The sequence below is a fragment of the Pseudorasbora parva genome, chromosome 22 (genome assembly GCF_024679245.1).
Source record: "Pseudorasbora parva isolate DD20220531a chromosome 22, ASM2467924v1, whole genome shotgun sequence".
Taxonomy (NCBI): domain Eukaryota; kingdom Metazoa; phylum Chordata; class Actinopteri; order Cypriniformes; family Gobionidae; genus Pseudorasbora; species Pseudorasbora parva.
In genome coordinates this window covers 12767894-12791646 of record NC_090193.1, presented here as the reverse complement: position 1 = coordinate 12791646, position 23753 = coordinate 12767894, and the positions used below count along the sequence as shown (strand labels likewise).

At 38.8% G+C, this 23753-nt stretch overlaps 2 protein-coding genes across 4 annotated transcripts in view; one reads left to right on the top strand and one right to left on the bottom strand.

Annotated features, from left to right (window-relative positions):
- Window positions 1–5287: 5287 nt before the first annotated feature.
- ghrh (growth hormone releasing hormone) lies at window positions 5288–12831 on the top strand. Its single transcript, XM_067432385.1, has 5 exons — window positions 5288–5409; window positions 5920–6004; window positions 8380–8481; window positions 12168–12272; window positions 12690–12831. The coding sequence occupies exons 1-5, from the start codon at window positions 5403–5405 to the stop codon at window positions 12829–12831; spliced, it is 441 nt and encodes a 146-aa protein (XP_067288486.1). The 5' UTR covers window positions 5288–5402.
- A 7179-nt stretch (window positions 12832–20010) lies between these two features.
- The window catches only part of rpn2 (ribophorin II), a 35056-nt gene continuing 31313 nt past the window's right edge, over window positions 20011–23753 (bottom strand). For all 3 annotated transcript variants that reach the window (XM_067431218.1, XM_067431219.1, XM_067431220.1), the window contains one exon: window positions 20011–20549. In XM_067431218.1, coding sequence (XP_067287319.1) covers window positions 20534–20549 — 16 coding nt within the window. In that variant the 3' untranslated portion in view covers window positions 20011–20533. The remainder of the gene's footprint in view (window positions 20550–23753) is intronic.

Genomic DNA, 23753 nt, shown 5'->3' with positions numbered 1-23753 from the left:
TCAACACGTGAGATCATGCGATGGTCACAGTGACATCACACCATTCTCATTGAGTGCATCTCAATCATGTTCTGCTCGGTATGTCGGCAACACGCTTCAGAAGATGCGAAAACTAATAGTTTCATTGTTGGGACTAAAAACCTAAAACTTGAAGCCATAAAAGACCATGAAACATCCAAATGCCACATCCAGGTAAAAAAGAGAGCACAGGGAAAAGCAGCCCCGGAGAATACGGCTGCCATGAAGGCACTTACCAGCCTGAAGACGGCTCAGTTGGATAAGATAATAATACTGTTTAGGAATGCCCACGCAATCGCGAATTTATTTTTATTTTTTTTGTCTATGCAATGTTGAATAGTACATTTTTGATTAAATACTGAATAAGGTCAGAAGAATATAACGCCCATGTAACTAATGTCAGCTAGATAGGCTAGTTTATATGCATAAAGTAGCCTATAATGTTAGTGCTATGGTACGAGATTTACTTCTAACTTTACTTTTCATTGTTTATTTTTCCATTTCCATTTTATAGATTAGATGAGAAAAAGGGAATTAGCACAGGTAACACATACGTGAATCGGAAGCAAGCCAGGGTGTTTATTAAGCACATAGCTGCAGCTGAGAGGAAGACCCTTCAGTCAAAGATAGAGACAACGAAATTTCTCTCCATTATGTCTGACGGGTCTACTGACACTGCTGTGATGGAACAGGAAATGCTGTATACACGCTTGTGCAACCGAGGCAAGGTGGAGGTCCACTTTGTAGGGATACAGGATGTGGAGAAAGCAGACGGTAAGAACATCGCTCAGGCAATAGATAACATGATGAGGGAGGTCTGTGGAAAAGAGTGGCGGGCCAAGTTGGTGGCAAGTGCAACTGATGGTGCTTCGTTGATGACAGGGACACGTAAAGGAGTAGTGAGCAGGCTGAGAGGAAGTAACATGCACGTCCTGGGTATTCACTGTATGGCACACCGCCTGGAACTAGCTTTCAAGGATGCCATTAAGAGCTGCTCTATGGCAAAACAGATTGAAGATGTGCTGTCAGGGCTGCATACATTCTATTGTAAAGGTGCTCTCAACAGGGCAAACCTATAGCAAACCTATAAATGGGTTTCTCACCTCTTTAGGGCCATTGACCATTTTTTGAGGGGTTACCAGGGACTTACCCAGCACCTAGACCAGGTAGGCTAAATAACAGAGTAGAGAACTTGAATGTTAAGTTAAAAGGTTAGGTCAGTTTACTGTCAGGAATTTGTTCAGTGTAATTTAATAAATCAAACTAACTTACACTTATGAAACACTTATATAAAAGTAATAAATTGACTAATGACTTTTCTTTATTGATTTGACGGATTTTGTATAAAGATTCAGTCGCAGAAGAGCAAAGCACGCCACTACTTCCAAACCTGCCGGGATCCAGCATTTTTCATGTTTTGCAACTTCATGCATGATTGTCTGACTCACCTCAGCAGCCTCTCTCTGACTCTTCAAACCTCAGCTATCACAGTGGCTGAAGTACACAGCTGCCTGACAGCCACCCAAACAGTGCTCACAAAATACAAAACCAGGTGAGTGTCAGAGTCAAAACTGAAATGTTGTGTTAATGTGTTTGCTGCTTAGCTGAATATCTTAAAGGGTTACTTCAGCGATTAGCATATGGCTTTGTATCAGTAGAAACCCTGGAGAATATTCAAATTATTGTGCTTTCCCCCCTCATATCTCCCTGAGATAAGAGATTTATGCATTTTATTTCTGGAAAAATTCCTCCTATGATGCAAAATGACGATTTTTGCATCATAGGAGGAATGTTTGCCCAGAGGCTAAAGACTACAGCCAGCAGAGGGAGCCATTTCCGCATGTTTTGAATCCGGCATTGGGGGATGGGAGATTACACTCAGCTTGCAGGGAGAGCTCAGCTTGCAGACAGGATCATTTAAACGGAGCTATGGTGAGCAATGTAAGTCTTTTAACTTCTCAAATTCATTTCTATTAAAGTTAAGCTTGCAAAGGCATGAACTGAAACGCGCCAGATTGAACTCGAGTTGTGAATGTATGCCGCGAGTGTAGTCGCAATTACCTCAGCTCTCATCACTCCTGCAGTTAGTGCTCAGTGCTGTGAGACTCGCGCGGTGACTCATTATATTGAACAGACACGTTCAGTTTTTAATTGTAGTGTCTTCTCTAACTCAGTCACTGTAATGAAGTTGGTGGCGTTGGGAATGGCCTCACAGGGCAGCGAAGCATTCTGGGAATTGTAGTCTTTCATCCCCATGGGACAAAAATACATTTTCTGTCTTTTCTCAGTCTAGAAGACACCAAATTCAAAAATAATTTCACATTTCTACTGCATTGATGACCCAGTTTAAATACAGATTCATCTTCCCAGCGCTGAAGTACCCCTTTAAATAATCGAACTAATGTAAATTACCACAGACCTGGGCCCAAGCTAAAAGCCTGTATGAAGCAGCACAAGAATGATGAAAGCGTCCTAAACCGTGTCATAAAGGCCAAGTTTGAGCTGCTCGACAAACTCTGCCAGAGTCTGCAAAGTCGCTTCACCGACATGACCATAGGGATTCTCCAAGCTACAAAGTTAGTGAATCTGAACAGCTGGCCTGACGCAGATCGCTCTAAAGGTATGTGGTTTAGGTTCATACATAACATTTCATCAACAAAGTCATGAAAGCATATAACTTAATGTTGTTTCATTATGTCTGTCTCTTTTCAGGATTTGGTGAATCAGAAGTGGAGGAATTAACTACACACTTCCAGAGCATCCTGACATCCTCGGGGGTCGCTGTTGAGCTCATCCCAGATCAGTGGACCATTCTCAAGACCAGACTGTATGAGATGGGAGAGATCGTCTCCACATGAAGACCTGGCCAGAAATTAACAGGTCTTTGCAACCGCAATGCCCCGACATCCTCAGCCTGGTTGACCTCATTCTCACCGTACCAGCCTCTACTGCAGACTGTGAAAGAGGCTTCAATCAAATGAAGTTAGTGAAAAGTGACTGGAGGTCCCGTCTTACATCAAGAAGCCTCTGTGACCTACTGACTGTCCAGCTACCCAGTCCCTCTATTGAAAATTATGACCCCACCTCTGCTATCCAGCTCTGGCATCAGGCTAGCATCCGGCCTAGAAGGCCACAGTTCATGGAGGGGAAGAAGGACGCTCAGGAAAGTACCTCTGAAACTTCAGAATCTGATTCTGATGAGTAGGAATAAATTGGACTGGAAGTGGGGTGGATGGGTGGAAGAATTTTATTTAATCTGCCAATCTGCCCTCCTCATTTAATGAAATGTATATCAGTTCATGGTTTGTTTGTGTGTGTATATAAGAGAGAAAGAGAAAATGTCAGTATTTAATTGAGACTAAATAAACTGCTTAAGTATTGTAGAGCTTGTAGTATTCATTTTCACATGCAGTTACACATTGTCGGTTAAAAACAAAAAAGTGGCTGGTAAAAACATTGAGTGGCTGGTAGATTTTGAAATCCACCAGCCACAGTGGCCGGTGGACAAAAAAGTTAATTTCCATCCCTGCTGGGCAACCACGCAATAAACTGCTCCAGTGCCACTTGATCCACGACCTGGTTCGACGGTCGACTGTTCCGCCCTCAGCCATCTGCAGCAGGCGTCACGGAGCTGCTGGGCCATCACGAAGGGCCGACTATTCTCCCCCAGGGTCAGTGACCGGAATCGCTAGCGATGTTGTTTGGGGGAGAGCCTGACCCGCTGAAGGATGGCCCGTCGTAGGTCGTCATAGACCAGGAGGTTCGGGACTGGAAGTTGTTGGGCCGCTATCTGCGCCTCACTGGATAACAGCAGGATGAAGTGCACCAGCCAGTCCAGTCGCGGCCACCCACATGCTTCCGGGGACCACTCGAATAGGTCCAGGAAGGCTTCTGGATCGTCCTGTGGACCCATCTTGTTGAGCTGCATGCGGGTGGCGCTGGCCGGGGTTGATGATGTGTCCCCGGCAGGAACCGCCTGATCGATGCAGCTCCGGAACAGCTCGCGGTCCTGCTGCTGGGCCAGGAAGAGCGCCTGAAATCGCCGTTCCTGCTCCTCCCTGATCTCCAGCATAGACTGATGTTGTTCCTTATGCAGATTTTTGCATGGCGGGGGCTCCGGTCTTCTTCCTCCCGGGTTTGGGCACCACTGTAACAATGTTCGTGTATGTGGGTGTTTTTCAGCTCCAGGGAGACAACTGTGTGAACCTAAATGATTAGCTACACATCAGTGTCGACCTGTGTCTTGTTTACAAACGATTATCTTGCTAATGCTATCTTTGGCGTGTTTATTGCTCTGAAGGACTCCAAGATGGTGAGAAATAAGATTCTCTGGTCTGATGAGACCAAGATCAAACTTTTTGGCCTCAATTCTAAGCGGTATGTGTGGAGAAAAATATCACCTGTCCAATACAGTCCCAACAGTGAGGCATGGTGGTGGCAGCATCATGCTGTGGGGGTGTTTTTCAGCTCCAGGGACAGGACAACTGGTTGCAATTGAAAGTACAGGGATATCCTGGACGAAAACCTTCTGCAGAGTGCTCAAGACCTCAGACTGGGCCAAAGATTCACCTTCCAACAAGACAATGACCCTAAGCACACAGCTAAAATAATGAAGGAGTGGCTTCACAACAACTCTGTGACTGTTCTTGAATGGCCCAGCCAGAGCCCTGACTTAAACCCAATTGAGGATCTCTGGAGAGAACCTAAAATGGCTGTCCACCAACATTTACCATTCAACCTGACAACTGGATGGGATCTGCAAGGAGGAATGGCAATGCCAAATCCAGGTATGAAAAACTTTGCATCTTTCCCAAAAAGACTCATGGCTGTATTTGATCAAAAGGGTGCTTCTACTAAATATTAAGCAAAGGGTCTGAATACTTAGGACCATGTGATATTTCAGTTTTTCTTTTTTAATAAATCTGCAAAATGTCAACAATTCTGTGTTTTTCTGTCAATATGGGGTGCTGTGTGTACATTAATGATGAATTAAGGGGATCCGAATACTTTCCGTACCCACTGTATAACAAAGGCTCAAAGGAAAGTTGATTTCTCAATTCATCACCACTTTAAAAATGTGTGTGTGTGTGGTAGGGGAACAAGCCACTTTACAACACATACAATGGTGCACATGGGTATATGTTCTATAGGATTTTACAAAATTGCAAAACACAAAAAAGAGTGTGCATCAGAGATATAGGTGGAAAGAGAGAGAGAGAGAGAAAGAGAGAGAGAGAGAGAGAGAGGGGGGGGGGGTGACTCCTAACTGCTCTTTTTCACCTGATTAGAGAAGCTGAGAATGAAACCAAACCGTGTGTGAGAATAACCAACATCTCATCTCTGTCATAATTTATTAAAGACCTTCAAGGAGCTCATCACCGACCATGCATGGTAAATGATTAAATTTTTTTCTCCTCCTGTTGAAAGGCTATTCAACTTATTAATTAATTGTGATCATTTATTTATTAAGTATTTTGAATGTAACAAAAGTATTTGCATTGGTTTTTTGCAGCACAGATACATCATCATTAACCTTTTTTTTTTTTTTTTTTTTTTTTTGGCTGTATATAGTTCTTTGGAAACAAAAAGCTTTTTAAAAAACTTCTTTCTTGGATTACAGATTTTTTAGATCTGTTAATCAGTTTTTTTAGTTCCTGAGGTTTGAGCTCTTTATCATATGACACTGTAAAACAGTTTTTGATTCTACATGAAACTTGTTCAAGAGGTAAATAAGAATTGTTTTAATAATAATAATAATAAAATATATATTCAATTATTTAAATGTAACAAAAAAAGAGTAACATAAGACATAATTTGAGTTCAATGCAGTTAAATGAAATGTATTAAAAAGTAATAAAATGTATTACTTGGATATGAATCGTAATGTGAACTGTTTTTTAGTGAGGATGATGCAGAAAACTGCCTTGCTGGCACTCTGCTGCCTTTTACTGTCAGTAAAATCTTCCCCAATCTATCCAGCAGTGAGGTAAGATAGACACCAATTCATGTATACACAATTAATAAATAATACTTGGTGTTTTAATTAATATTCAATACATATTCTTCATTCATTGGTTTTATGTGAAAGTGCTTCAGAAAAATTATGACTAGATTTAGTTAGCATGTAATCCATAACAACTCGTTGCTATGGATTACATGCCTCAAATAGTTTGTTAACAATATATTTAAATATACATAAATTAATATTATGCAAATATTGTATAGTTGTAATTTATCAAAAACATATTTTATATGCAAGTAAATGTTTTAACAGAAATGAACATAATAAAATATAAAATTGCTTAACATTTAACAAATCTTTTACCTTTTAAAACATTTTCAGGAAAAAAAAAACATATTTGACTTGGTTTTAATGACACAGAGTTATTAAAATTACAAAAATTGACTTATTACAATTACAGTGTCATTGTCTTTTTTGCAGCAAATGTATAACAAGAAACAGTTGCATCATTTATGATTACAAACCCTTTTAAATGCAAAACTACTTGAAATCTTCGACATTATTATATAATAGCAAACCATTCCATTGTGTTTTTCTCAGAACGTCATTTGCAGCCATTGTTGGTATACAACTAATTAAAAGTGTATGACTCATTTTTACACTAATGTAGATACACACCTCTATACAAACACATGGACAGGTGTGAATACTAACAAAGAACAGCTGCTTATGAGAGCAGCGAGTGAACTGGAAAGCCTGTGCAATGCTTCGGAGCGTATGTTCAAAATCTGTCACAGGTCACATAAAACGACAGAGCCTGAACTCTGCTTTTGTTATGGGTCAGGGCTTCTCATTAAACTAAACACTGGACATTCTGAGAGCATCTTATTTATCTCCCTTGCTACATGTAAGCTATAACAATGTTTTTTTTTTTTAAATTAAAAAAAACAAACATTTTTTAATGTTTTTATGTTGGGGGGGGGGGGGGGGTGACAATTCACAAATTGTTGCTGAATCACATTATTTGTGATTTGTAAATGTAAATGTTGTGGTAGATTCCACTTTAAATATGGTATTTATTTATTTTTATTTTTTATTATTGTGTCTTTGTCAATAAACTACAGATTCAACCCATATAATAACAGCCTCATTGTATATTAATGTGTATTAAATGCACTGTATATTTTTGTCAGTAAAAAATTATCCAAATGCTTTTTTTAGCCAAGACAAATCGACAGCCAATTACTGAAAATATGACTAAAACAGCTCCTATCTAAAAAATAAAAAAAAGTCTTCAACGCATAAGGCATTTTAAATTGTTCTATGTAGAAGAGCACTTACTTAATCTTATATGGTATGTACCACTTCATTCTACAGTGTCCTTGTTACATGTTACATGTACTTACCATAGTAATAACAGTAAATAATGCATAATTGCATGCAACTAACCCTAAACCAAGCATTAATCCTGCCCAAACCCTATAGTAAGTTAGTAATATTACTCAGTACTTAAAGGGGTACTTCAGCGCTAGAAAGATGAATCTGTATTTAAACTGGGTCATTAATGTAGTAGAAATGTGAAATTATTTTTGAATTTGGTGCTTTCTAGACTGAGAAAAGACAGAAAATGTATTTTTGTCTCATGGAGATTAAAGACTACAATTCCCAGAATGCTTTGCTGCTCTGTGAGGCCATTCCCAAAGCCACCACTACTGGATTACAGTGACCGAGTTCAGAAAGTGCAATTAAATACGGAACGTGTGTGTTCAATATAACAATCGAGTTGCCGCGTGAGTCTCACAGCACTAACTCAGATTAGGAGTCAGATTGCATTTAACGTAATAAATAAGCTGATGAGCTCTCGTGATGAGAGCTGAGGTAATCGCGACCACATTCGCGGCATACATTCACAATGAGTTTTCAGTTCATGCCTTTGGAAGCTTAACTTTCATAGAAATTAATTTGAGAAGTTAAAACACTTAGATTGCTCAGCATCCATTAAAATTAATGCCTGTAGCTGAGCTGAGCTGTAAGTGTGATCTCCCATTCCCCATGCGCGAGTTGAAAACATGCGGAAATGGCTCCCTCTGCTGGCTGTAGTCTTTAGCCTCTGGGCAAACATTCCTAAGGTGACGCAAATATTGTCAGTTTGCGTCACGAGAGGAATTTTTCGAGAAATAAAATGCATAAATCTCTCGTCTCAGGTGGATATATGAGGGGGGAGCATGATCATTTGAATATACTCCAGGGTTTCTACTGATACAAAGCCATATGCTAATCGCTGAAGTAATCCTTTAAATATATAATTTCACTGTAACAATGACACCTTAAAATAAAGTGTAACCTTTACGTTTTATGAATGTAACAGTAATAAACACAGTGCTTTATGTGTTTGCTAGGTTTGGTCAGCAAGCGGCTGCGATATTGATGACCTCCTCTATTGAGGATCCAATGCAGTTGCCAGTAGACACTTCACTGCACGCACCAGATGCAGAGCTTAGGTCATTCATTCATTCATTCATTCATTCATTCATTCATTCATTCATTCATTCACAAGCATTCACGGCTCAACAATAAAAACAAATTCTACTGTCCAATAGTTCAGATTTTTACTTGCCCTGATATTTCCACTAGCCCAGCTACAAAAATAAATAATCATGCCTTTTTAAAAAGCGGCTTTGGCCCAACTGGGCAAATTACTTATCATCCAACGTTATCTGCTGTTTTAGAGGTTATTGCTGCCTTCACATGCTATCGGAATTATCGTAAATAATAAAATAAAAATTGCACATGTTCATGTGCAACAATTGCTGATGTTGTGTTTACCACTGGGAAGTTCAGAAATAATTTTGATACCCAAGTTCCCGAGATAGCCGTGGCATAACCGCTAAAAATGGCGGATGGCAGACAAATTTCTGCTATGGCAGGTGTTTTATTGTTTTTTGTTTTTGTTTTTTTCACAACAATTTTATTGTCTTGTCGTTAAAGTAGTACATATTTACATAAATTAGTAATCATTTGAAGCATATGGTGTATTTTAAACACATCGAAAATTGCATGTAGTTGACCATCATTCCAGAATAGTGAGCAAGCTGACAAGCTGATCTAGATGTGTGATAAAAGTGTGATAAAAGTAGCTATACAATAGGATCATGTATGGCTGAAAACTATTGCCATTTAAGTCTTTAAACAGCCTTATCCTGTCTACATTATGCTTTATTGTGAATTTGATTATAAACAATATGCTTTTGTGTTGTGCTCAATCAATCAATCAACTTTATTTATATAGCGCTTTTACAATCACGATTGTGTCAAAGCAGCTTCACAGTGTCAAACAGGATAATATTGCAACAAAATTAGATTTGGCTGTACAGTCATACTGGAGAAAACATTGATGTTATCAGCTTACTTTAATTTATCATATAGCGACAATGTTGGCAGATCAGTATTACAGTTTATAGAATTAAATAAAACCTAATTCATAAATTTTATTTGTATATTTGGTTGAATGATTTTGATCATAATTTTAGTGTCCCCAACTGAGCAAGCCAAGCCAAGCCAAAGGCGACAGTGGCAAGGAACCAAAACTCCATCAGGGCATGATGGAGAAAAATAAACCTTGGGAGAAACCAGACTCAGTCGGGGTGCCAGTTCTCCTCTGGCCCATGAACACACCGTGTAAGATTATTATTCTGGCAACCTTACAGGTCAGAAATCATATTAGATCGGAATATTCAAAATTTCAGGGTATCACGAAAGAGTCGGGTTTATTTAGGATGGTGACACAGTTGACACAGTCTCAGCAGACACTCCAGGATGCGTTGGTCATGTCCAGACGCAGGTCCACCATCCAATCCGGACATGGCCTGGATCTGGGATAAACCTTGGGATAAACAGAGAGGCTAACATTAGTGTAGATGCCACTCTTTTATGATGTAACGAGTACATCAGGTGTTATTGGAAATGTTCCCGGTTCCGGCTGACCTTGAATAATGAAAGTTAAAAATGTTCTATGCGTATGCCATTGTAAAGAAATGCATTTTTAGTCTAGATTTAAACTGACAGAGTGTGCAGAGTCTGCTTACCGAACAATACTAGGAAGACTATTCCAGAGTTTAGGTGCTAAGTAGGAAAAGGATCGACCGCCTGCAGTTGATTTAGATATTCTAGGTATTATCAACTGGCCAGAGTTTTAAGATCGCAATAGACGTGATGGAGTATAATGTGTTAAGAGTTTGCTTAAGTACTGGGGAGCTAAACCATTTAGTGCTTTGTAAGTAATGAGCAAGATTTTAAAATGTATGCAATGTTTAATAGGGAGCCAGTGCAGTGTTGACAGAACTGGACTTATATGATTATTGATTATTCTGATTATTCCTGGTTCTAGAAAGAGCTGCTGCATTTTGGAGTTTGTTTATTAAGCGAGCAGGGCAACCACCCAGTAGAGCATTACAATAATCTAGCCTTGAGCTCATGAACGCATGTACTAACTGTTCAGCATTTTGCATTGAAAGCATGTGCCGTAATTTAGATATATTTTAATGATGGCAGTTTTACAGATGCTAGAAAAGTTGCTTTCAAATGAGAGATTGATATCAAAGAGCACACCCAGGTTCCTGACTGAAGATGAGGGCTTGACAGAGCAGTTAACAAGTGTTAGACAATATTCTAGGTTACAACTTTTGGAGCTTTTCTGTCCAATAATTAAAAATTCAGTTTTTATCTGAATTAAGTTGCAGGAAATTACTATTCATCCAATTTTTTATATCAGCTATGCATTCCGTTAATCTTGTGAATTGGTAAGTTTCGTCCGGGCGTGAATAAATATAGAGTTGAGTATCGTCAGCATAACAATGAAAACTAACGCCATGCTTCCTAATGATATCCCAGTGGTAGCATATACAGGGTGAAAAGCAGCGGTCCTAACACTGAGCCTTGCGGTACCCCATACTGAACTTGTGATCGGTGTGACATCTCTTTATTTATTGCTACAAACTGATAACAGTCAGATAAGTACGATTCAAACCATGCCAATGCAATTCCAGTAATGCCAACATAATTTTCGAGTCCTTTCAAAAAAATATTGTGATTGATAGTATTGAATGCAGCCCTAAGATTGAGTAATACTAATAGAGAGATACAACCACGATCAGATGATAAGAGTAAATCATTTGTAACTCTAATGAGAGCAGTCTCAGTACTATGATACGGTCTAAATCCTGACTGGAAATCCTCACATATACCAATTTCTTTCTAAAAAGGAACATAATTGTGAAGACACGCCCTTTTCTAGTATTTTTCATAGAAACGGTAGATTCGAGATTGGCTTGTAATTGACTAATTTTTTAGGATCAATTTGCGTTTTTTTAATAAGTGGTTTAATTATAGCCAACTTAAACGTTTTCGGTACATATCCTAATGTCAAGGATGAATTAATAATAATAAGCAGAGGATCTATGACCTCTGGAAGCATCTCTTTTAGTAGCCTAGTCGGTATAGGGTCAAGCATACATGTTGTTGATTTTGATGATTTAACAAGTTTAGCCAATTCTTCTCCTCCTAAAGCAGTGAATGAGTGTAATTTTTCCTCAGTGACACTACAATGCTCTGTCTGAAGTGATAAACATTGTATTGCTATGTTTGCCAGTGATTCTATGATTTTCTGGGACTGGGAAATGAATGAAATGGTTATAGTGTTAAAATAACAATATACCAAGACGCACAAAAGTATGAACCTGGCGTCCTCCATTCTTTCTGACAACAAAGCACCTGAACACAACAAGCTCGCAATCACGACTTCTGAAGTGGGAAGTAGGAAACTTCTGATAGCACATGAAGGCAGTATATGGCCTATAACAATGAACATTAATATGTATTACTGCATTAATGTTGGTACTGTGTACTGTTTATCGTCATACTATACTGTTGTAAACACTTCACAATCATGCATCTGCATATACTGTTGTTGTTTTTTTAAGTACTCTTGCACAACCTCACTTTATAACACCATGCTGTAGTTGCACCACTGTTTATACTATATTGTTTAGATTATATTTATATTATTTATTGTTAATTATGTTTTAAACTTCTTCTTTTTTTTGGGGGGGGGGGGGGGTTGATTCCTCAACTTTGTTAGATGCTGTGTGCATATAATGAAAATAAAGATTGTCATTCTTTTTATTTTTAGGTTTGGAAGACATGCTGATGCCATCTTTACCAACAGCTACCGAAAAGTTCTGGGTCAAATATCTGCCAGAAAATTCCTTCAAACTGTTATGGGCAAAAGACTTGGGTATGTTTTTTAGACATTTATTTAAACAAACAGGGTCATTTCATTTATCTTTTATTATTATTATTATTATTATTATTATTATTATTATTATTATTTAAATAGTTATTTGTAAGTTATTTTAAATAGTTTATTATTTATTACTTATTTTTAAGTTAATTTAGCTATTTAAGTTATTTTACTCCTCTCTGATCCACATTTGTTTCTTTAATGTTTTTGCTTCTGCTGTGCCTTTAAGATTTCTGATCATTGACATGTAAATATGGCCATTTATGTATTGGTGTCTTGGGTTCCAAGGATTTAAGAAGGCATCATTATAATTAATTAAATGAATAATTTTATTTTCAAATATCAATATAATATTTATTCGTACTGTTTTAGTAGCCATGAGGTTTCAATTATTTTTATTTTTGTCAACAGACCAGAAACTCAAAACTATGTAAAACGCCAATCCGGCATATATGGAGACACCTACAAGCAAGATGTGGATATGGATGTCATTGAGAGGGAACAAAGTTACAGAGAACCACAAAGACTTAAGTTTTCAGTAGCTAAACACTGATGAAAACATTAACAAAAACAACTGTGAGCTGTCTTTATACTTGCATTTCACATCTCACAATGAATTTTTTAAACTCTGTTCAACCCTCTGTTACTTTATTAAGAAGTCCCTAAATAAAATTATACAAAGGTTTAAATCACTGTATTTTACATCCACGCCTTAGCAAGTGCATATGGTTGTATATAGTGATAGGCTATAGTCAGCCATTCTCAGAGCACTTCCTTAAAATGGAGTTGGCCCTTTGTTTTTATAACAGCTTCAACTCTTCTGGGAAGGCTTTCCACAAGGTTTAGGAGTGTGTTTATGGGAATTTTTTTCCATTCTTCTAGAAGAGCATTTGTGGCACTGATGTTGGATGAGAAGCCCTAATAGTTTCCACTCTAATTCATCACAAAGGTGTTTTACTGGGTTGAGGTCAGGACCAATGGACAGTTTTTAACTCAACAATCAACAGACAAACCTCCACTCCACACCGATCTCTCATCCATATCTTTATAGACCTTGCATGTTGGAACAGGAAGAGGGCATCCCCAAACTTTTCCCACAAAGTTGGGAGCATGAAATTGTTCACAATGTCTTGGTATGGTGAAGCATTAAGAGTTCCTTTCACTGGAACTAAAAGGCCAAGCCCAACCCCTGAAAAACAACCCATCATCATAACCCCCCACCCCCCCCCCCCCCCACCCCCCTCCACCAAACTTAGCACAATGCATTCAGTCAAGTACCGCTCTCCTGCAACCACCAAACCTAGATTTGTCCACCAAATTGCCAGACAGAGAAGCATGATTTGCCACTTCAAAGAACATGTCTGCACTAAAGTCCAGTGGTGGCGTGCTTTACACCATTGCATCTGATGCTTGCATTGCACATAGTGATGTTAGGCTTGGATGCAGCTGCTCAGCCATGGAAACCCATTCCATGAAGCTCTCTACACACTGTAATTCAGTTAATCTGACGACCACACAAAGTTTGGAGGTCTGTAGCTATTGACTCTGCAGAAAGTTGGCAACTTCTGCGCACTTCAGCATGCGCTGACCCAACTTTGTGATTTATGTGGCCTACCACGTCGTGGTTGAGTTGCTGTATTCTGACGATACTCAGCATTATATTTCTTCATAACCTGATGAAATTTACCAGTTCACAACATTAAGGGAATGAATAGCTGACATAAAAAAATTGGATGAATAATAATTTCCTGCAACTTAATTCAGAATTTTTTTATTTTTATTATTGGACAAAAAAAACTCCAGAAGTAGTAACCTAGAATACTTGATGACTGCTCTGTCAAGCCCTCGTCGTCAGTGAGGAACCTGGGTGTGCTCTTTGATACCAATCTTTCATTTGAAAGCCGCGTTTCTAGCATCTGTAAAACATTACACTAAAACTGCATTCTACCATCTTAAAAATACATCTACATTATGGCACATGGTTTCAATCCAAAATGGTGCACTCTAAAAAATACTGGGTTAAAAACAACCAGAAATTGTGTTGTTTGAATGGGTCCATTTACTAGGGTTCAAACAACCCTATTTCTGGGTTTGTGATTTCAAGCCCAACTTGTTTTTAACACAGCATTTCTAGAGTGTGAAGAGTTAGTACGAGCGTTCATGAGGTCAAGGCTAGATTATTGTAACACTCTACTGGGTGGTTGCCCTGCTCGCTTTATAAACTCTAGATGGTCCAAAACGCAGCAGCTCGAGTTCGTACTAGAACCAGGAAGTATGATCATATTAGTTCAGTCCTGTCAACACTGCACTGGCTCCCTATTAAACATTACATACATTTTAAAATCTTACATATTACTTACAAAGCACTAAATGGTTTACCTCCCCAGTACTTAAGCAAGCTCTTAACACATTATACTCCATCAAGTCTATTGCGGTCTCAAAACTCTGGCCAATTGATAATACCTAGAATATCTAAATCAACTGCATCCTTTTCCTATTTAGCACCTAAACTCTGGAACAGTCTTCCTAGCATTGTTTGGGAAGCAGACACACTCTGTTAAGCCCCTTTCACACTGCGATTCCGGCAAATACACGGATAACTAGATTTGGTCCATTCACACTGCCAGCGAAATACCGTAATATGTGCACTTTTCACACACAACCTGTAACGGTCCCGGGTCGAGTTGACACGTGACATCCTGATGTGGCGGATAATGGCGAGCGATCTCAGCTTCAGCGCGGATAGTAAGGAGCTCTGTGGTCTCGACTTGTGTCCAGTTTGCGCACATTTCTGCTTGTTTAATTTTAGTTTCTTTTGTATACGAACACTCTCTGCATTTAAAACACAGACTAGCTCTTCTGGCACTGCAGGGTTGTGTTATTCAAATAACTACGTACACGTTGCAGCATTAGTTTCGGCTTTTGTTCACACAGCGCTCGTCCCGGGTCGAATACCGCAATATTACTAGGTCCCCGACCCGGGTCGAATTCGGTAATCAATCCCGGGACGTGGTTGCTTTCACACAGAAGGCGACCCGGCAATGTTCCGGGAATATTGCGGGTCCGACGTGCAGTGTGAAAGGGGCTGTTAGTTTACATCTAGACTAAAAACACATATCTTTACTATCGCATACACATAAAACATTTTTACGTAACTTATATTATTCAAATCAACTGACTGATTGTTAGGCTGCATTAACTAGGTCAGCCGGAACCAGGAAAAATTCCCATAACATTTTTACATGAATTTGCCTCCCTTACACATCATCCCCAATAAACCTGTCTCCGGCGTGATGTCTGCGATCCTTCGAATATTCCTATTTTTTTTAATCGACACTTCGTCCTCAATAAAGTCTCTTGTGTGATACCTTAACTTTCAAATACTCCGATCTAAAATGATTTCTGACCTGTAAGGTTGGCAGAATAATAATCATACACGGTGTGTTAATAGGCCAGAGGAGAACTGGCACCCCAACTGAGTCTGGTTTCTCCCAAGGTTTATTTTTCTCCATCATGCCCTGGTGGAGTTTTGGTTGCTTGCCGCTATCGCCTTTGGTTTGGCTTGCTCAGTTGGGGACACTAATATTTTGATCTAAGTTATTAAACTAAATATACAAATAAAATTAATTACTAAATTAACTGTATCAACTATATCACTGATCTGCCCACATTGTCATTATATGATAAGTTAAATGAGCTGATAACATCACCGTTTTCTACAGAGCAACTGCACAGCCGAATAATATGTTGTTGCCTGTTTCACACTGTGAAGCTGCTTTGCAACAATCATCATTGTAAAAGTGCTATATAAATAAACTTGACTTGTTATCAATTGCTTCCAATTTGTTATATCACTAACAGTTAACCGTAGAATATTTAGTAATGAGGAAATGTCACAATTGGTATTACTGCACAGGTAGCAGCCAATCATGGCATACCATGCTTGAGTTCCCGAGAGCGACCCATTCTTTCACCAATGTTTGTAGAAGCGTCTGCATGCCTAAGTGCTTGATTTTATACACCTGTGGCCATGGAAGTAATTGCAACACTTGATTCCAATTATTTGGAGAGTTGTCTATGTGATTTCAGATTCAGCCTATATCAAATTTCCAAGTAGAAACTCAATGCAACAAAAGTAAATACAGCTGTGACTGACACAAATTAGAAAACCTGTATTCGCTGAAGCAAAATGTTGTACTGCGATTTCCAATGCATGAACACGTTGATAAAAATGTCCACCAGGGGCCTAATTTATAAAACGTGTACGTTAAAAGCCACACCACACCAATATTCATATTCATAAAAATTTGACTAGGAAAAGTGATTCGCTCTAAGCAGACATAAACAGAGTGCTTGCAGGTACTTTGATACATCAGCAATTTTTGCCGTTCTCCATTCTCAAGTAAAGGATTTGGACATTAAGTGGTGCTCTATATTATAAATATATTTATTACACGGCTCTGTGAAATACTTGATTCTGATTGGTCAATCGCGCATTCCAGAGGTATGTTCTCTTTTGAGAGAGGTTCCTCGTATTGCGTATGGGAATAACTCCTTTTCTCGGGAATATGAAGCAAAAATTTATTAATAAAGGTATCCATGTAAAGCGCAGTGCAGCTATACGGCCATAGCCCAGTGCGAGGAGCGCTCTGATTGGCCGGGCTGCGGCAACTGCAGGAACCTATGGTGAGGCGGTTGAGAGGAACGAACCAATGGGGGCGTTCCAGAAAAAACGCAGAAAAAGGTGCTTATATTTGCTTATATTACACCTCTGCCCGCCTTCCTCCAGAGGATGGCAGGCCAGGGCCCAGCACCCTTTCAAGCCCTGCTGCACCACCTCTGCTCTCGCCGGCCGAGCATATGCCTCCGCTGGTCAGGCTTCCGCGGCCCTTCATACCATGGCTGTCCTTCAGGTGTTCCAGGCTAGACTTCCCCGCTCTCTGGACGACTCTGTCCCTGACTCCGAAGCTTTGAAGGACCTTCGCAGAGCGACGGACTTGGCCCTTCGTGCTACTAAGGCAACTGCGCAATCCATTGGAAAGAATATTGCTAACCTGACGGCCTTAGAGAGGCACCTTTGGCTGAACTTGACCGAGATGAAGGACGCGGATAATCCTTCCTGGACGCCCCCATCTCTACTACCGGTCTCTTCGGTCCGTCAGTCGTGGGCTTCGCGGAGCGTTTTACTGAAGCGCAAAAGGCTTCTCAGGCTATGAGGCACTTCCTACCCAAGCGCTCCAGCTCTTCTTCACGGGGGCGCCCTCAAGGTAGACCTCAGCCCTCTCAACCCGCTAAGCCGGCTGCGTCACCTTCTCGGTGTATCAAATTGGGTTGTGAACATAGTAAAAAGGGGCTACTCCCTACAGTTCGCTCGCAGGCCCCCGCGTTTTCGTGCTGTGGTCGAGACCTCGGTGAAGAGCAGCATTGGTCATGTGCTTTGCACGAGATTTCGAAACTGTTAGAGAAGGGTGCGGTGGAGCCCGTTCCCCCATCCCTAAGCGAGTCAGGCTTCTACAGCCGATACTTTCTCATTCCGAAGGACGGAGAGCTCAGGCCCATCCTAGATCAAAGGCATTTAAACAAAGCTCTGATGTCTCGCTCTTTCAAAATGCTGACGGTGAAACAGATCCTCACGCACATTCGCCCCGGGGACTGGTTTTTCACGATAGATCTGAAAGATGGGTACTCTCACATTCAGGTAGCCCCCACCACAGGCCATTCTTAAGATTCGCCTTCGAGGGGCAGGCTTATCAGTACACGGTCCTGCCATTCGGGTTATCCCTGGCACCCCGCACGTTTACGAAATGTATGGACGCAGAATTAGCCCCGCTCAGGCTGAAAGGGATGCGGGTAGCTTCGGCAGCTGACCAGCTCTTCGTCTGCTTCGGCAGCCGCACTAAAGGTTGTGCTGTCACGAAGCAAAGACTCTCGCACTGGATAGTGGACGCAATCTCGCTGGCATATAAGTCTAAAAATCTGACTTGCCCTATAGGCGTTAAAGCCCACTCCACTAGAGGCATGGCCTCATTTTGTGCTTGGTCGTTTGGCATTTCTTTGGAAGATATCTGTGCGGCGGCAGGCTGGGCCTCTCCGTCCACTTTTATCAGATTCTACAAACTGGAGGTCCCAGCTCTACAAGCAGATCTTCTCTCCATCTAGGCTCTATCTTGACCCTGGCAACAGATTGCCTTACGTTTCGGCCTATACACATTAGTCCTTAAAGCACCATTCACTCTATCATAAGAGCCGACTATGTCCGATCAGTTGTTCAAACGAACCGACTCTTCCGGTTCTTCATTCCCCTTATAAGCCACCTCTATCAGTCTCTCTGGGTTTTTTTGACATGTGCTTAGGGAATACTGGGTCAGTCAGCAAACACGGGGCTTTACATTGTGTTCCCATAAGCAATACGAGGAACCTCTCTCGAAGGGGAACGTACTCGGTTACTTTTGTAACCTCGGTTCCTTAAGAGAGAGGAATGAGTATTGCGTTCCGTGCTGTGTTCATGCTTCTTAGGTATCGCTTCAGTCGATCTTAAAACCTGACACCTATGGCGAATCAGAGCTTTATATAGCCTCCTGTATGCAAATATAAGCACCTTTTTCAGTGTTTTTTCTGGAACGCCCCCATTGGTTCGTTTCTCTCAACCACCTCACCATAGGTTCATGCAGTTGCCACGGCCCGGCCAATCAGAGCACTCTTCGCGCTGGGCTATGGCCGTACAGCTGCACTGCGCTTTACATGGATACCTTTATTAATAAAGTTTTGCTTCATATTCTCGAGAAAAGGAGTTTTTTTCCATACGCAATACTCGTTCCTCTCTCTTTCACCGAGGTTACAAAACCGAGGTTACGAAAGTAACCGAGTATGTTATTTCCAGATAACAACCGCTCATACGGGTAACGAGCTAACTTGACCGGTACTACTTCTATGCTTAACGCTGGCGCCATTTTGTGGCTTAAACAGCCATGGTTTATAATGGAAGGTAGGTAAGAGGCAGGTTTCCTTTATAACGTTTTTAATATAGATATTTTTCTTACACAAATGCATCGATTCGAATCAGAAGGCTCTATTAACCCATCAGAGTCGTGTGGAGCACGTTATTTGACTGACAGCAGCATTTTTTATGGACTTCAAACACAACTACAGCTTGGATTAAGGTTACCCTTTTTAAATATAACTCTGATTGTATTTGTCTGAAAGAAGAAAGTCATATACACCTATGATAACTTGAGGGTGAGTAAATCATAGGCTTGGTTTCATTTTTGGGTGAACTAACCCTTTCAGCATTCATTTTCAACATTTAGCAAGGGCATATGGCAAATCTTCAGCAATAGATAAAGGCTTAAAGCAGGTTGGAACTGTTTTTCTTTGCGGAAGCTTTGCGTAAGAGGTAATATTTTAATCTCAAGACAATATTTTGTGTCTAATAATTATTTATTTGAGACTAGTAGCCGTGTAATAAGCGGGATAATGTAAACCCAGCCGGTTGTTATCGCAGAATAAACCCCTTCAGAGTGATGCAAGACCCTTCCGCTTTGCGTTGGGGTCCTGATCACTCTGTCGGGGTTTATTCTGCGATAATAACCGGCTGGGTGTACATTATCCCTTACATATATATTTTATTTTACAAAATAAAAATATAGACATCATCCTGTTCAAAATTTCTCAACCCTGACCTCAGTCCGAATTCACACATCTTTTGATTCACTCAATCATCCAAAACACTAAATAAGCACACATTTTCATTGTTTTATTTATTTTAAAAAACAGCGTTAGCCATCTGTGTTGTGATGGCTGGGAGAATGATTCGACAATTTAGTTTGCTTGATGGCAAATGAAACCCACTTGCTCCCAACAGGAACATGCTTCACTATTCATTACAAAAATCTTAGGACAGGAATTTGTATTCAAAAACAAAAAAACCAAGAGAGAGAAAACAACAGTAGAACATCATATGTTCATATTTGCATTATCACCAAACAAGACTCAATGTACAAGCAACAATCATCATGTATCCTCAACGTATCATTTATCTTACAGTGCTTTGTTTTCAAAAAAAAAAAAAAAAAAAGGTTTCTTAATTTTGTCAATTTCAATTGTATTTTTGACAATTTCAGACATTCCGGCCTGCACCTCTGTTTCTCTTTTAAACCACCACCAATACGTATCTTCCCAAATGTCTTAAATAAAGAAAAAAAAAAAAACATGAATATGAAGCATCCATGGTAATCTTCTCTTGATTTTGCCCAGCATCATTTTCTTTCAAGTCTGAAATAGAAAACATTAAATTGATTAAAACTAGATTTGTACTTCAAAGAAAAGCAGTGCTTGCAATGCAACAAAACACTGTTGAAGTTTGTTCTTCATATTCTGCAGTGCCATACTAAATGTTCCTGCTGTCAATCATCACATTTCCTTAAAAAGGTTAAACAGATGCAGGAAAAGACCATAACTACACAGTATGCAAATATCCAGTTGACACCATCTATTTGTTTGTTTTTCGAATGCGAAGTTCTAACAAAGTTAATGGGAGATTTCAAACCCTTAACAGAAAACTTGAAAAATGTCAGTCTAGTGCTGCATTGCAAGCACTGTAAAAGAAACATATTTTAAAATGGAGCAATATCGCACAACTTTTATCAAGACCAATCCTCTCAGTATTCAAAACAACTTTAGGAAGGGAAAGTAACAAAGAATACATTTCATGCATTGAGTATTTATTAGCATGCCCGTGACCGTGTCTACAATGCAGCACCTGATTCAAAAACCTATGCAAATCTTGTATTGGTGCAAACACTAAACATAATTTTCATTCTCAGATCAGTTTAGTGCAAGGTTAAGAGGGATGCAGCAGACTATGCTGATCTAGCATACTTTACTGGAACTGAACAGAATAACATCCTAAATACTAATAATTAACGCAACCAAGCATTTAAGTGTGCTAAATAAATGGACTCGTAAAAGTTGATGGAGAAAACACTCCACTTCATTTGTTGTTGATGTTAAAGGGTGATATTTAGCGCAAATTAAGAAAGGTTCGTACTGCCATGTTTAAAAGTAAAATCAGTTGAGAACAACAATTTAGTTTACACAAAGGCAACGGTGCATATATTGTGCCAGGAAACCAGCACCACCACTTGTGAATCCAGAACACTCTTTAATGCCCCTTATTTGACAAACAAACCATTTGAGGGAAACAATTACTTTAAACCATTTAAGTTTAAGTTAAGTAAATGTTTTACTAATGTTAACTAATGTTTACAAGTACAAGTCCATTAAATACTGAGCTGAAAGTTAAAATTAAAACTTAACATAAAAAATTTGAATCTTTAAATTAACTTAAATATTGTACTTTTAACCACTAGTTAGCAGTAGCACAAGCACACTTGCATGCACAACAGTAATTAGCAAAAATACCATCACTGTGGTAAAGTGTGCACAGTGCTTTGTAAATAAGCAAAATATGATCTTAATAGCATTTGACAAATCATCAATCTGACCTCACACAATAAACCTTAATGACGTCATCACTATAGTAGAACTTATCATAACTTACCTTTATTTAAAATATCAAGTTGGCATAACGCAAACAGGATAGTTTAACTTAACTTATAATTGTATTTTTGTTAATTGATAAAATAGTCAATATGCTATTAAATCACTATTTTAAATCTCAGCTATGAAATGCAAGGTATCAAACCATAAAGGCCCCTTTGTAGTCAATAATTTTATTCCTTAAAAACTCATGTTTGATCATTAATATGACATTTAAAGGTTTTTGTTTTTCTGTGAAAAAAAGCCTTAAAATATCAGAATGTAACCACCTTTTTTTCCATTTAGTACATATGTAGGTGGATCAATGAATATGTAAATTAGCCCCAACTAATCACAATTACACCAGCTCAGAGATCTACTGTTAACTTAACTCACTGATACAAGTGCTTGAAATGAATTAGATTCAATTAAATACTACAGAAAAAACAAAAATGTATAATAGGTGGCCTTAACTACTGTGTACTTACATCAAAAAATAAGTACAATGTACTGTATGTTGTGTTCATATTGTATTGAAAAACACTTTTGCTGATATTGAGGTGGGATACAGGTAAAGTTAGGGACAAGTGTGCTGGTATGGGTAAGTTTAAGGGTAGGGTTAGGCGTAAGGGATGGGTCAACAGTGTAACTATCAATGTAACTACAAAAATTATGTACTTTACGAATTAATTACAAAATTAATTAAATAATACAATGTAAAAACATGTACACATTAAGTGCATTGTATCAAATGATTAAATAAAATGTTAGCGCATAGTAATTAAGGCCACCTTATATAAAGAGGATCAATATAATTACAGTAATTAGCTAAATAAAGTTTGTTCATAAATTACACTTTATAATTTCTACATAACTTTAGTTCAGGCAAGAACTAAAAACAAAATATAAAATTAAGTAAAACTGCTTAACTTTTCTGATACTAGTGTTCCCATCATGCACAGGGGCTTGAATAATTAATGAGATTTTTTTTGTGCTTTTTTCCAGCTGTATTTACACGGTTTTATCATTGCTTTTAGGTTTAGTAACTTGCCATTTTGTGACATTTGGAGTTAATTTTCTACTCAAAATGACACATTTATACTCAAAAACTATCCACTGAATTTTAACGCCATATTGTACTTATAAGTATTGAGGTCTCTGTGTTCATGTGCAGTGTTGTTACTTTTATGTAGATACAGTGTCTACAATATATATTGCATTATTTACTTAGATGTTTCTAAGTAAAGCATACGCTGTAAAAGCATGGTTTAATCGTTTGAGTAAAAATTATTGCAAAGAAAACAAACCTTTTACTGGCCCAATTAAAATGACTAATTTTCATTGTTAATTTTACTTAACTTAGTTAAGTAGAGTTGACTTGATTCCAAATGTGAAATTTACTTCAAAATATGCATGTAAAAACCTGCAAATAAATAAATAACTTCATTTTACTTTTCAGTGTGCACAATGGCAAGTGGAAATACTGGTTTAATTCAGCCATGTGTGTTTGAACCAGAAACCAATTCAGAAGAAGACAAGAATTATACAGGGTTGTCTACAAGTCGATGTATAAGTATGGTGATACCTTTTATGCATCAATCGTTACAATGTCAGACATATAACAGTAATTAATATGATTATCATTTTGCTTGACTACGTTATCAAAAAGCTATGCAGTCTTTGGTTCACTGCAGTTTTGCTTAATGCAATCAGTTTATTATACTTAAAAGAAAAAGTTACATGAACTCAATAACTAAGTAATATTAGAGTAAAATCAACTCCTTTATTTAGTATATCTGACTGTTAGGTTTTACTGTGCAGAAAGTAGTCATGTTGGCACTAAAAACAATAGTTTAGTGAATTCACTCCTTGGAGTTTGTAGAGTAGTTGCTCAAGCAGAACTTTAATCAGGAAATTCCATGATTGAGTAACTTTCAC